This window comes from Salarias fasciatus, chromosome 1, assembly GCF_902148845.1.
Source record: "Salarias fasciatus chromosome 1, fSalaFa1.1, whole genome shotgun sequence".
In the NCBI taxonomy this organism is placed as follows: Eukaryota; Metazoa; Chordata; class Actinopteri; order Blenniiformes; family Blenniidae; genus Salarias; species Salarias fasciatus.
Window position 1 is genome coordinate 12,989,044 of NC_043745.1, and position 13,045 is coordinate 13,002,088.

The following is a 13,045-nucleotide window of genomic DNA, read 5'->3' on the forward strand; positions in this document are numbered from 1 at the left end:
GATTCAGTGGTCAAGAGATCTGAACAGCATGTCTGTTTATTTTGTTTGGTTGCCATGTTACATTTGCAGAGTGTTTTTTTGATCAATGTCTTGTCATATTTTGAAAGATCTCAGAAATTTGGGCCGCAGCATAAGTTTCACAAAACTGTGAAATATGAACAATGAACAATACCTTCATGAATCTGCATGTCGTCCATGCCATAACCATGCATATTACATTAAGTGTGACTGGACTGAATTTGTCCAGTAAAGTTCTGCAGCTACACATATGACTTTCAATGTGATTTTCATTTATTGAACCAAAGGGTGCTGACTCAAGCAGTTGGTTTGCCTCTCTGTTTGTTTAGACTGTGCTTGATTATTTTATTTGAACATCTAAGTTTTCATCACATTTGTGGACGCAGTGATGAACTGTGTTTTCAGAAACACTCCACATCAGTGATTTCCACCAAATACTCTGCTAATATTCCATCCAAACAAGCCTTTTTCTGTTGCCTCCAATTAAACAAAATTTGTTTGAAGCTGCAAAACATGTTTAACCTCAGGATAACACGGCTCATAAAGTTTAGTACAAAGTTTTGTTATGCATGTCAAGACTGTTACTTGCTTTCATCTGTGAAACTGAACAACTGAAATTACAACTTTTAGCTGTTTAGCTCTCTCATCATTACTTTGAAGGTTGTTGCTTTTTTTCCATGTCAGACATGTGAAACAGAAATGTTGGCGTAAATATCAAAGGGATCTTTTAGTCATGGTTGAGATTCTGAAGGCTGCTCGGGGTCAGTCTTTAATCACCTGTAATGAAAACAGTAGAATGTGAAACACAACTTCTAGATGGAAAATAGAAAAATACAAGTCACCTCAAACTGTAGGATGACGGTGCCTTTAAAAATTGAATTGAAAATACAACAGAAATAACTATATTTTGCATTTAATATTGTGAATTAAAAAGGCAGCTTAAATTATTCAAAAAGAACTGAACATGTATCAAAACTGCATAAAAATATACATTTTTTGATTTGATTCATTAAACCACATCAAATAATATGACAGGGAAGCTAATTAACATAGCAAAACAAAAATGTGATTTAAATGGAATCAAAAAAGTTAGAGAAGAATAAGATTTGAAGTAAAATAGTAAATAAACTGCTGCATCATCTCTCAGAACGAAAACTGAAAGCCATCTCACCAAAGATCCTTGGAGGAGGAAGAACAAGAATTATGCAATTAATTCTTCCACACTCATCTGTAAGAAACCAAATCATATTAAAGAAAAAGCTAAAACAAGTAAACCAATGCCATCACACCCTTAAAGGTGCTGTAGGCAGGATTCCGCATCTCCGCCATCTTTCTTAGGTTTACCTAAGCAAGATGGTGATTTGACCCATCTAAGATGGCGATTTGAAACCCAGCACAGCCAATCCTGTCCTGTTTTCTCTGTCATCACGCCCTTATGCAAGTTAAGCCCCTCCCACAAGAACGTGTGACGAACACCCCTCGACCAATCACGGTTAGAGCCTCATGGGCTCTTCTGATTGGTCAAAGATACCTGGAGCTGTCGAGATTCCTTTTTAGCTCAGAACAGAGACAGATGGAAACGCTGCGCCCTCGCGGTAGTGCAATTATGCTACACTCCTAAAGGATTATCAATGGATACTCTAACATTTAATCCAAAGAAAACACAGAACAATTAGCATTGACTAGCAAAATCCTGCCTACAGCACCTTTAACCTCTTTACTGCTATTGCATATAGGATTAGAGGGTAACCCTAAGAAATCTTTATAGATTATATAAGCATATGTCCGTGCATGCGTGTGTGTGTGTGTGTGTGTGTGTGTGTGTGTGTGTGTGTGTGTGTGTGTGTGAGAACTTCCAATGAAAATGAATAATTGGCGAATAAAGTGATTTCGGTCGCTTTGAAAGAGATATCAGAGAGAAAAAAAGATATTTCTTTAGAGTTAAATAATTAAAATAAGTTATAGAATAGCGCCATCTGGTGAGCATTTCGTGAAGTTCATGTGAACGCCCGTATTCCCCTGAAATCTAAATATTTTTGTTAATGCCACTTGCGGTCATTGCCACTTTTTTTTTCCTTTAAACACTGCGCTCATTCTGTTGATCTTAATCAATAACACAGACAAATAGCGCATTCCTGGTTTGCGCCTTTTTCCGGTCTTCTCCCTTCTTTTCTTGTGCAGAACGTTTAGCCTACTGACGGTGTCCATGCATATTCTCGAGGATGTTTCTCAGATTATGTTCCCTGATGCACATGTACCGGGGCCGGGAGGCCTGCGGACTGAGACCGGAGCCCGGGGACCGGGGGCTCGACCCCCCACTGCAGCCGCACGGCGGAGGTGGAGCCTGAGCGTCAGTCCCGCTCCGCCGGCGTGCTCTGCCGCGCGCTCCAGCCGCACTGACACCGTCCACCCCGGGCGAGGGGGGGAAGCAGGAGCCGGAGAGGGGGAGAGAGAGAGAGAGAGAGACGAGGCCGCTTTGAGGAAGTGAGATGATGATAACATAACTGCGCCTCGACAACAACATCTGCGCGTTTGTCCGCTGACCGGGAGCCGCGATGCCTCCGCAGCGAGTGTTCGCCCTGCCGCGGCAGCAATCCCTGCTGCTGCCCGCGGTCATCAACCCCTTCGTTCAAGACACCAAACTCACCAAAGCCGCGGTGATTAAAGTGAGTATGGTGTTTCGGTCGGGTGGCAGGGGGCTGGTGTTTTTTTTTTTTGTGTGTGTGTGTGGAGGAGAGCTGAGGACCGCACGCAGCCATTCAGATGTGTCAGATTACACACGCGCAGGCTGCCGCTGGGTTACCAGGGCCTGTAATCTGCTCCAGCAGGGCTTCCACAATCGGCTTGTAAAGCCTCGTTATATGCTGCACAAACAATGAGAGCCATTGTGCGCGTTCCAGAAAGTCTAGAGCAGTGAGGTGGATTTCCAGCCCCGTGCATATTTCTGTTTGGAATTCTCCTGTCGTCTAAAGATGGACGCAGCCTCCTCTTGTTTTGGCGCAGGCCCATAATTTATGATTAATCCGCTCCTCTCCCTGCACGCAGTGTGTCCTGCTGGGGATCTTCCTGGTCCCTCTTCGAGCCATCCTCATCTCCCTGGTCCTGATGGTGACATGGCCAGTGTCTGTCATTATAACCTTCAAGCATCCTCTGAAAGGAGCCGTGGAGCCAATGACAGGCTGGAGACGGTAACTATGGATACAAACACCATCCCATGCAACACAGTGTGGCTTTCGGAGCTGCCCACGCCTCTTGGGCACCAGTGCACCGACAGCCATCAGAGGCCACAGCTCTCTGAACGCCACGCTTTCTCATTTACGCTTCATCAAGTATCCCGTAATAAGTTAGACTGGTTTTATTTACATGTTCCCTAAACATTTGTTTTGTAATGTTGTTGAGCGTGCTGAGTTTCATAAAAGCTTTATTATGCAATAACTAAAAGCCCTATAGTACATTATGTGATAGTGGTGAGTCACTGTAGCTTCTGCTCTGCCCTCTGTCCATCTCAGGGATTTAGGAGTTTGTTTTTAGCCGGTCGTCAACACTTTCCTGTTGAATGACAAAGCAGATTTTCACTCAATCACAATCTCAATAATCAAACTCGCTCATGAACCAATCAGCTAAAAAAATAGAAAGAAAAAAACACTTGTCATAGTTGCAAGGCCTATAATCAAATAAAGTCCTGGACTCTAATCAATCAAACCTGGACTCCCAGCAATCCAGGCCCGGGGCTCTGCTGTGTTTACTGTTTCATCTGCCAATATCCACATTTTCTGTCTTTTCCATTATGGTTGAACTAAAGAAGATGGACTGCATCGTAGGATAAGTCACAAAGATTATCAGACCAGATGGGCCGCGGTCGGTCTGTTAACCTCATACATGCTTTTAATATTGATACAGTTCAATACACAAGACACAGTATTTATGTTGCTGTATTTGTTTGATCATTTTATGTGGCAACTCTATAAAGTGTGACTCAAGCAGTAGATTTTTTGAAACTGATGTAAACACTGGCAAAAAGGTTATTAACAACTGTTCTATTTAATGGAAATCTGGCTGATGAAAAAAAATATGTTGTGATTTTGTAAATAAGACATTGAGTTTTCCAGCTGAAACAGAGACCCCTGCCAGAAAGACTTCATAAACTGGACAGCAGCACAGAGCAGAGCCAGCATATTCTCAAAATAATAGCGCCTGACATGAAGAACGTGCAGCTGCATGTGCTTCTGCCGAATCATACTTTCTGAGATCATATCTGCCCAGCAAGCATTACTTCAGCCCAGTTCCCCTCAGTTAAGAGAAAGGAAATCGTGGTATTAGAATGAGCTTAAAAGGAACTGAAAATAAGATTTGTCTCTTTACAAACTGAAGCCAATCCTCCAACATCTCATGCTTAAAACTAATATTAGACAATGATATTAGGAGTGTTATTACTTGTGATGGATTAAATAGAAGGTTTCCCACGTGATTCCTGTCGTAATAGAACAGATATGACATATTCAGTACATGAAGTGATTCAGGATCTTTACATGGTGTCGGTTCAAGCGGTAGCTGCTGCACAGCACATACGGGTAGTGACCTTTACACCGCAGCCATGAATATGACCAAACAAGGTGTGGAGGACGTACAAACCGAAGAGAAGTGCTTATCTCTTCAAGTCCGTCTGTGAATCACTTTACGAGCAAATTGGTTAGTTATCACATCAAAATGAAACTGGATCTTTTTATTTTTTGAACTTATTCACTGTTAGGGGATGCATCTCTAAAGCTCCATAGCAGGAGGTTTTTAAAGGTTTAACTACCACGCTTTCTCTCACCCAAAATAGTCCTCTTTTATTGCTTGACTTCCTTCTGCTTTTACATCACAAGACAATACTGTTAACATCTGTTGCATATAAAAAGCACAGCTCTCCACATGCTCAAACTATCTGGTCAGTACTTCTTGCATAGTCCTCATCAAATGATGTGGTTTTCTGTTCATTTTGATTTCAAACCAAAAAGTAAAATGCACTCCACTGCTTCAGGCCCAGTTGAGTTTTGGATTTATAATGTATCAGGTCGCATTCTATGAACGTGTAGCAGAAGTTCGACACTGAGTGCCGGGGCGTCTGAGTGGCGACGCAGCTCAGGAGGAAGTAACAGGTGGTTTCTTTTTAGCAATTTCAAAATGACTGAACAGAGAAATGGTGCAACTCTTTCTGTTGCAAAAAGACTTTCGCACACGCAAACTGACTTAACAAACAAAGCATGGTCAGATCATATCTACTATTCTAAGTTTAAAGATCGTGTGACATGAGCAATGATGCAAATTCAACAATTTTTCTCCTCTGCAGATTCTTGTGTCGAAACGTGATGGCTGCCTTGGGGAGGGCTTACTACTTCTGCATGGGCTTCAGAGTGGTGGTCAAGGGGAGGCAGGTCACCAGCAGCGAGGCTCCCATCCTGGCCGTGGCGCCCCACTCCACTTTCTTCGATGGGATCGTGTGCATCGTGGCGGGCCTGCCCTCCACCGTCTCCCGTGTGGAGAACCTGGCCACGCCCATCTTCGGCAGTAAGCCACTTCTTTCTCATGCAGAGGCTGATGCACTTCTGAAAGCTTATGTGTTATCATCTCATGTGTGAACTTGTGAAAACACGCATGAGCTGACGGGCTGTTTATTAAACAGATGCATTAGTCTTGATCAGGATATGTGATTTCACACCCTTACTGACGAAGTGTTTAATGATGGCTTGAAGGAAACGTGATGGAAAGTCATTATCTGCTTGTTGCAGATCATTACATTACAGATGTCACTGACATTCATGCTCGTTATAACTAACTTATATGAATGTGCTTTGTGGAGTCAGCATGTGCTATTAACTTGCTAAACATCGGACTTTTTGTAATAGCACTGATGCCATACAGCTTGTTCTTGATCTGTATTTTTTTCCCTTGCTGACTGTATTGGGGTTTTGTTTTGGTCCTTTGTCGTGTCTGCAGGGTTTGTGCGCTGTCTGCAGCCAGTGCTGGTGTCCAGGAAGGACCCAGACTCCAGGAAGAACACGATCCAAGAGATTGACAGCAGAGCGAAGTCAGGAGGCCACTGGCCACAGGTCAGTCTCACAGATTTCCAAGCAAAAATGCCCCTTCGGTGGAGTACGGTTCACATTTTTTGTTGCATGCAAACTGAACAGAAAAAAAAAATTAACAAAACTGTACTTGGCTTGACAGTTTTTTGCTCATCATGTTTTCTTGAACCGACATCGTGTCAAACGGGGAAGAGGCTGTATATTGGACGTATTTTTTTCTGAAAACTGTCTGAGAAAGAGAACAAATCAACATGATATTGGCCCAGTATTTGCAGAATGTTTTTGACATGGCACAGTGCAGCAACAACTTATGAAGTGTGGGGATTGTTGTAAGAAAGGATTTATGGTCGACAGGGTATTTAATTCTGAAACAAAAAGAAACCTATCTGTTCCTGGTTAAAAAACAGTGATATAACATTTTCTCTTTAACATGAAACTTTTTTTGTTTCTCCAGGTCTTGATTTTCCCTGAGGGAACGTGTACAAACCGCTCATGTCTCATCACTTTCAAGCAAGGTAATATGTCAAATGTGAACTTACAGCTTGCTTAATATTCCGATTACAAACTCAAAAGACAACTGCAAATTTAAAGGTAGAACTTTCTATTTAACAGTTTCATCGGTTTCTTTTTGCTTCATTTCACTTACATTAAGTTAAAGGTTTATTGTTGCACAATACAGCCTGTCAGTGTCAACAGGATAGGAATGTAAAGATTAACTATTAACCCTGGTATCAGATGGTACTGAACTGTCTCTGAGTGAGGTGCATGAGTCTTTAGTCATTAAAAAAATAGTGCTTTTTGTTCTTGTTTTTAATATCCTATGTTGTTCGCCTTGCACACAGGTGCCTTCATCCCAGGGGTCCCTGTGCAGCCCGTGCTCATGAGATATCCCAACTCTATGGTGAGCGTGCAGGACTGTGATCGAACATGTTTTCACTGAGAACTGGACAGTTTGCTCGCTCGTTTGCATGAAAGATGAACACGGAGAGGCAAAGCTATAAATGAATGAAAGATAAACAGCGATGAAGAAACAGTTTATTCACAGAGTTGTCTATCAAACCAGAACAGCTTCTGACTGCAGGTCTTTATCCTTATATATTTACCACATTTCAGTCTGTTTCTAAAAAAGATCGATATCAAACACAGAAGCTTGTTTGTCGTGCTTGGAATTTTATCTGTGCCATCACTCTGTGAACCTTTGTTTATTTTTTGTTTTTCCTCCAGGATACAGTGACTTGGACTTGGCAAGGTTTTTCTTCGTGAGTAGATTTTCTTCCCAGAGAGAGATTTTGGACGTTTCTCTCACACTGTGCATGTTTTACAAGGACCGATGCTTTCCTGGACTGCAGAGACGTCACAGCTCAATAATAGCATCAGTATTTGCTTGTCTTTGCATGTAGACCTTTTGGCGTTTTCGAATAACAAACGGTCTCGGATGTGTTGTGTGCAGGAGAACGCTGCTGCTTCTGACCCTCTGCCAGCTCTACACCACAGTAGAGATAGAGGTAAGACACACTAAGCACCCAGCTGTAGTGTGGTATGATGAGTTATTACCCAGGATCCAACATTTCAATTTGAAAAACAAAGTTTTAACAGCCAGTGCAGTTTATTTGGAAGTTCCTCCGAACTGCTGCATTAGTGAGGCTGAGATGTGCTATCTGTTATCTGTGAGAGGGGATTTAGCCTCCCATGCCGGGATTTATAAGTTTACTCTCCATTTGACGCTCACTCTGACCTTTTCATCTCTCTGTTCTGTTTTCCAGTTCCTGCCGCCGCATATCCCCACTGAGGAGGAGAAGAAAAGCGCGCCTCTGTTTGCCAGCAGAGTGCGAGAAACCATGGCCCGGTCAGTGTTTACTGGTCCTATAGATCGGAAAGCAGTCGATGAATCCCAGAGGGAAATTCCTTACAGCTTACACCTCATAAAAAGAAAAAGATTAACTTGTTGTTCGGGATGCTAAAACCACTTTATATCACGTTATATTATGCATTGCTTGGGTTTGTAGTATTGCAATGGAGAACCAACATTTGTGTGTTTATACAACTCAAATGAATGAAAATATGAATTAATATTCTTCCTCTATGGTTTTGCTCCTTAAAACCCCAGTTCCTTTTCTTTCTGTCATTGTTGTGATTCGTCTGTTGTTTGAATTTCTTCATCAGCGTTGTGAACTAACTATTACACACGCACCACTTCTGCTTTCAGGGCCTTGGGGGTTCCCGTGACGGACCACACATACGAAGACTGCCGCCTGATGATCTCGGCCGGCGAGCTGACGCTTCCCATGGAGGCTGGCCTGGTTGAGTTCACCAAAATTAGCCGCAAACTCAAGTAAGAACAACTAACCTCGACGCTAGCTTTACCTTTGAGGAGCGGTCAGATCGGCTCAGTACTTCACTGCTCGTTTGTCCTTTATTAATTCGTTCTTCGTTGTGTTTTACTTATCTAGTCTGAAATGGGACAATGTGAGGAAGGAGCTGGAGGGTTTTGCAGCCATGGCCAGTTCCTGTAAAGGTGGACGCATTACCATCGAGGAGTTTGCCAGATTCCTGAAGCTCCCCGTCAGCCCAGTGCTTGAAGAGCTGTTTGCATTGTTTGACAGGGTGCGGTTGAACTTTATGTTACCTGTTTAATGTTTACATTCGATGCAGCCTGGCCCAATACTACATGATGCAGCTGGTGAAGACCAGTAAAACACTGAGCTCTATCTACTCTGGAGTCAGTACATGCTTCAGTAATGCTGCAGAGAAGCTTCACCTCAAAAACAAACAGTAAAAACATCAGTGAACAAGATAATTTTAAAGCGATACTTCAACATTTTGGCAAATTGGCCCATTTAGCGCAATTATTTAGTCATTTCGAACAGCATACTTACTTTTTTTGAGGGCGAGCTGTTGTTTATTCAGAGGTGAGTCGGGGAAGGTTTTCGGGACGGACACAATGGAAGTGGATGGTATTTTGGTTCCCCCTCGTCAAACTCATCAAATACACAATCCAACAACCCCAAAACACTTTGGTGGGCAAATTATAATCCGCACATTCACTACGCTGTAGAACACCAACAAATAATATTGTAGCGTTACGACACTGAAGCAAATACTGGGAACTACTTTTTCTTTTGAAATCACTACGCCCAGACAAGTAGTTCCGTCTTAGCAATCTTCGCATAAACAACTCAATCTCGTAATTTTGCATTAATACTTCACAGCGTAGTGAATGTGCGGATTATAATTTGCCCACCAAAGTGTTTTGGGGTTGTTGGATTGTGTATTTGATGAGTTTGACGAGGGGGACCCAAAAATACCATTCACTTCCATTGTGTCCGTCCTGAAAACCTTCCCCGACTCACCTCTGAATAAACAACAGCTCGCCCTCACAAAAAAAGTAAGTATACTGTTCGAAATGACTAAGGAATTGCGCTAAACGGGCCAATTTGCCAAAATGTTGAAGTATCGCTTTAAACACTCAGACTAAAAAACGTAAAAGACCACACTGCATTTCATATTAATCATAGTGTGGGCTCAGGATTTACACAAACTGCAAGAGGAAATTATGATTAAAAGCAGTTTGGACTCCGTCTTTAGTATGTCTGCCAGCATTTTTGAGTGGGAAGATCATTATTACTGCCAGTTCTTCACTGTTACTTTGTGTTTTTTGATGCTACTGAGATGTCAGGGCAGAAACGAAAGAGATGATATTTTACAGTCTACAATGTCTGTAGGCTTCTCTCATTTTAAACAGCTTGATGTATAACAGAAGGCTCAAAAAGATAACGACCAAAATAACATAATGAAAGTATTGATTTACATTGATTTACTTTTATTATAAAAGCAGTTCTGACTAGACTCTCATATTTCTGAATCGCTGCATCTGTGTGAAGTACATGTACTGTAAGTAAGTGCATTTCATAATTGATTAAAGGAACAGTGGAGTGGTTGTCAGTATTAATACTTCACAGCATAACAGCTCGTCAGGTTAGTTGGTGACTCTAACTTGGGTGACAAAGTGCCTGTGTGTGTGTGTGTGCACCTATTGTTAGTCGATCATGTTCCTGCCTCCTGCAACCATTACATCGAGAAAAAAAAAAAAACTGGTATCAGAGAAGAATAGTTGTATAAAATGCACCTTATAACTAAATCAATCACTGCTTGAATAAATTGTGTCTTTGCTGAAGACATGCAGAAATAGTCAACGAAGGAGAACTTGAGCCATAAATGATTGATTGCTGTTGTTTAATGTAATGTTTCCTCCTCGATCCTGTGCAGAACGGAGACGGCACCATTGACTTCAGAGAATATGTAATCGGTGTGAACATTTTGTGCCGGCCAGCTAACACTGAAGAAGTCCTGCAAATGGCTTTCCAGGTGAGATGGAAACGGATTTACTCTTTCTATGATCAAATGTTGTGCAGAACATTGTGTGTGTGTGTGTGTGTGTGTGTGTGTGTGTGTGTGTGTGTGTGTGTGTGTGTGTGTGTGTGTTGTTGCTTCTGTTATATCTCCAATAGTAATCTGGAAAGCATTTGATATTTTTTACTGTAATCCTGACACACACTCAAACAAATGCCCATAATGGAGTTAAATCATCCAGCGCTGCCTTGACTGTGCAAAACAACAGTGCTATCGGGAGAACAGAGGGAACCTTCACAGAAATTTGAATAATATCAAGTAAAACGATCTGTATCTGTTGTGAAAAAAAGAAGTTCTACTGTTCATAACATGAGAACCGTGACAAACAATTCCAGCTTTGCGGATTGCATCTGAAAGGATGTTTTTACAAACTAATCCATCAAGAAATAAAATTTCATGCACAATTTTCTCAACTCTCTGACAAACTTTTTACACTTATGAAGGCCCTTTTTTTTTTTTTATTCTGAACACGTAACTAATTGAAAAGCACTTTGGAATTTCTGGCCGGCCGTCTTCTTCTCTCATGCAGCTGTTCGACACGGACGACGATCAGAAAATCACCCGCGAGGAGTTTACTGCTCTGCTGCGCTCCGCTCTGGGTGTGTCAGATCTGAACATGACCAAACTCTTCAAGGAGATTGATGCTGATGCCTCGGGTTTCATCACCTTCAGTGAGTACAATGCGCCGCGCAACGCCAAGCTGTATCTTATCCTTGAAGGCTGTGTGGTGCAATCGTGAGTAAAGCAGGAAAATATGGGAAAAGATTGGGTTTTTGCTCTCTGGCGTGTTTTAACTTCGGACCAAAATATGTAGCAGATGGCATATTGGATGCTTTTCGGATGTCAGTGACATCCTGGCACATCTTTGATAATGATGCTATGTGCTGGATTGAATCTACTTGTGAAGTTATTGTAGACATATTTTCGCTGCTGAGAGCTCACATTGCCCTTTCGAATGGCTAAATGAGCCAAAACATTAGCTCTCTTGCAAATGCTCTCAGTTGGTGGTTGAAACAATGTGCAGACACCTGCCACATTCTGTTTGTTTCAGCATTCTAAGACCCGACCTTAAACTCGAACCGAGCTGCACCAGAGCAGCTCATGTGGAAACAAACCAAACTGCCTCAGTCTGCTGAGTCTGGGACTCAAGCAGGATTGGATGGTTGCACACATACATGTCCATCAACAGCATTGTTTCCTTCTTCTTTTCATTCAATGAAAACCTGCAGCCTGAACACAGCTCCCGCATCCGGGAATGTAAATATGTTTGGTGTATTTATTCATCCACTACAGGACAGTGCCAAATGCCATAAAAAATGTAATTCTATCTGGTGTCGACCAAATTTTCCTTTGTGATTTCAGGTGAAAACTGTGGCTGATCGACTCATTTTGTCGCATATTCATGTCATGGACTTGTGATTTCGCAGATGAATTCCAGGCCTTTGCTACGACCCATCCGGAGTACGCCAAGCTCTTCACCACGTACCTGGAGCTGCAGAGGTACCAGGCCATCCAGGAGGCGACGCCCGGCGATCTGGAGCTGGCCAGTCAGATGTGCTCCGACGAGAAGCAAGAAGACAGCACCTCAGACAAAAAGGACGACTGAGACTGAATCCAGCTGTGAACTTTATTCAACCGCACTGAGAGGAAAAACACTCGACCATCATCTGACCATCTTGACACAGTACACACACACAGAAATATATACATACATATATATATATATATATATATATATATATATATATATATATATATATATATATATATATATATATATATATATATATATGAAGTCATTGCCACAGCAGAGCCATATTCAGTCAAGCGCTTGCATTTTTATAGATGGATTTAGGAGTGCTTCTTTTTTCAATTTTAGTGCCTTATAGAGATTTTAAAATACTACTTCCCCTGAGTCATTGCACAAGGATTGTGTATTTGTGACTTTGTATGTCTGTAAAGTTTCATGTGTTTGTTACGTGTCATGTCAGAAAATAAGAAAAGGTTGCAGTTGAAATGAATTATGTAAAAAAAAAAAGAAAAGAAAAAGAAAAAAAACTGTGTTTGAGATAGCTGTTTAATATCCATCCCACCACCTATACAGCTCAGTTATAGCCAACATTTTATTATAGTAAACACGACTATTTTCTCCAGATATTCACTCCGTTTGCAGCTGTTTTGTGTAACCTCAACTTACCTTCCTTGAACTGAAATGAACACAGCTTCATGTACTTTATTGTTTTGTCTTTGTGAAGTTTTTTCTTTTTCCTGTAAATGAGAAGAAAATTGCCAAACCAACACGTTTTTAAATATAAGCAAAGAGTCCTTGCGCTTCTGTGATGCAGCATAATTAATGTAAAATAACTTTTATTGGGGTTTTTGCGGTCTGGCAACCCAGAGGTATTCTGTGTTAATGCTGTGTCTATGATGATCATAGATGCTGTGCATTACAGTTTTTTCCAGCGCTCAGGGACACAGACCTTGTAAGACGGCTGTATAATTAGCCAGAGGTTTGCTTTGCATGTGTATCTATTTGCATTTCTACTGAA

The 13,045-nt window shown here is 41.6% G+C and overlaps 1 protein-coding gene across 2 annotated transcripts; it reads left to right on the top strand.

Annotated features, from left to right (window-relative positions):
- Positions 1-2,405: 2,405 nt before the first annotated feature.
- On the top strand, positions 2,406-12,604 carry lpcat2 (lysophosphatidylcholine acyltransferase 2). 2 transcript variants are annotated; one of them, XR_003930639.1, is made up of 15 exons: positions 2,406-2,684; positions 3,064-3,206; positions 5,351-5,568; positions 5,998-6,110; positions 6,541-6,601; positions 6,929-6,987; positions 7,311-7,345; positions 7,537-7,591; positions 7,850-7,932; positions 8,293-8,418; positions 8,537-8,690; positions 10,353-10,451; positions 11,026-11,167; positions 11,924-12,196; positions 12,275-12,604. XR_003930639.1 is itself a non-coding variant. In XM_030085158.1 (14 exons), the coding sequence occupies exons 1-14, from the start codon at positions 2,574-2,576 to the stop codon at positions 12,100-12,102; spliced, it is 1,578 nt and encodes a 525-aa protein (XP_029941018.1). In that variant the 5' UTR covers positions 2,406-2,573; the 3' UTR covers positions 12,103-12,604. The 2 variants fall into 2 exon arrangements, 1 of the variants encoding a protein (XP_029941018.1); XM_030085158.1 differs by having other exon boundaries at positions 11,924-12,604.
- The last annotated feature ends 441 nt before the right edge of the window (positions 12,605-13,045 follow it).

What these genes read in the sequence shown, in the direction of transcription:
- lpcat2 (XM_030085158.1), top strand. Translation starts at nt 2,574, where the DNA reads ATGCCTCCGCAGCGAGTGTTCGCCCTGCCGCGGCAGCAATCCCTGCTG. An exon ending in GGCCACGCCCATCTTCGGCA is followed by an intron (nt 5,569 to 5,997) that starts GTAAGCCACTTC and finishes TCGTGTCTGCAG; the next exon opens with GGTTTGTGCGCTGTCTGCAG. An exon ending in TCTCATCACTTTCAAGCAAG is followed by an intron (nt 6,602 to 6,928) that starts GTAATATGTCAA and finishes CCTTGCACACAG; the next exon opens with GTGCCTTCATCCCAGGGGTC.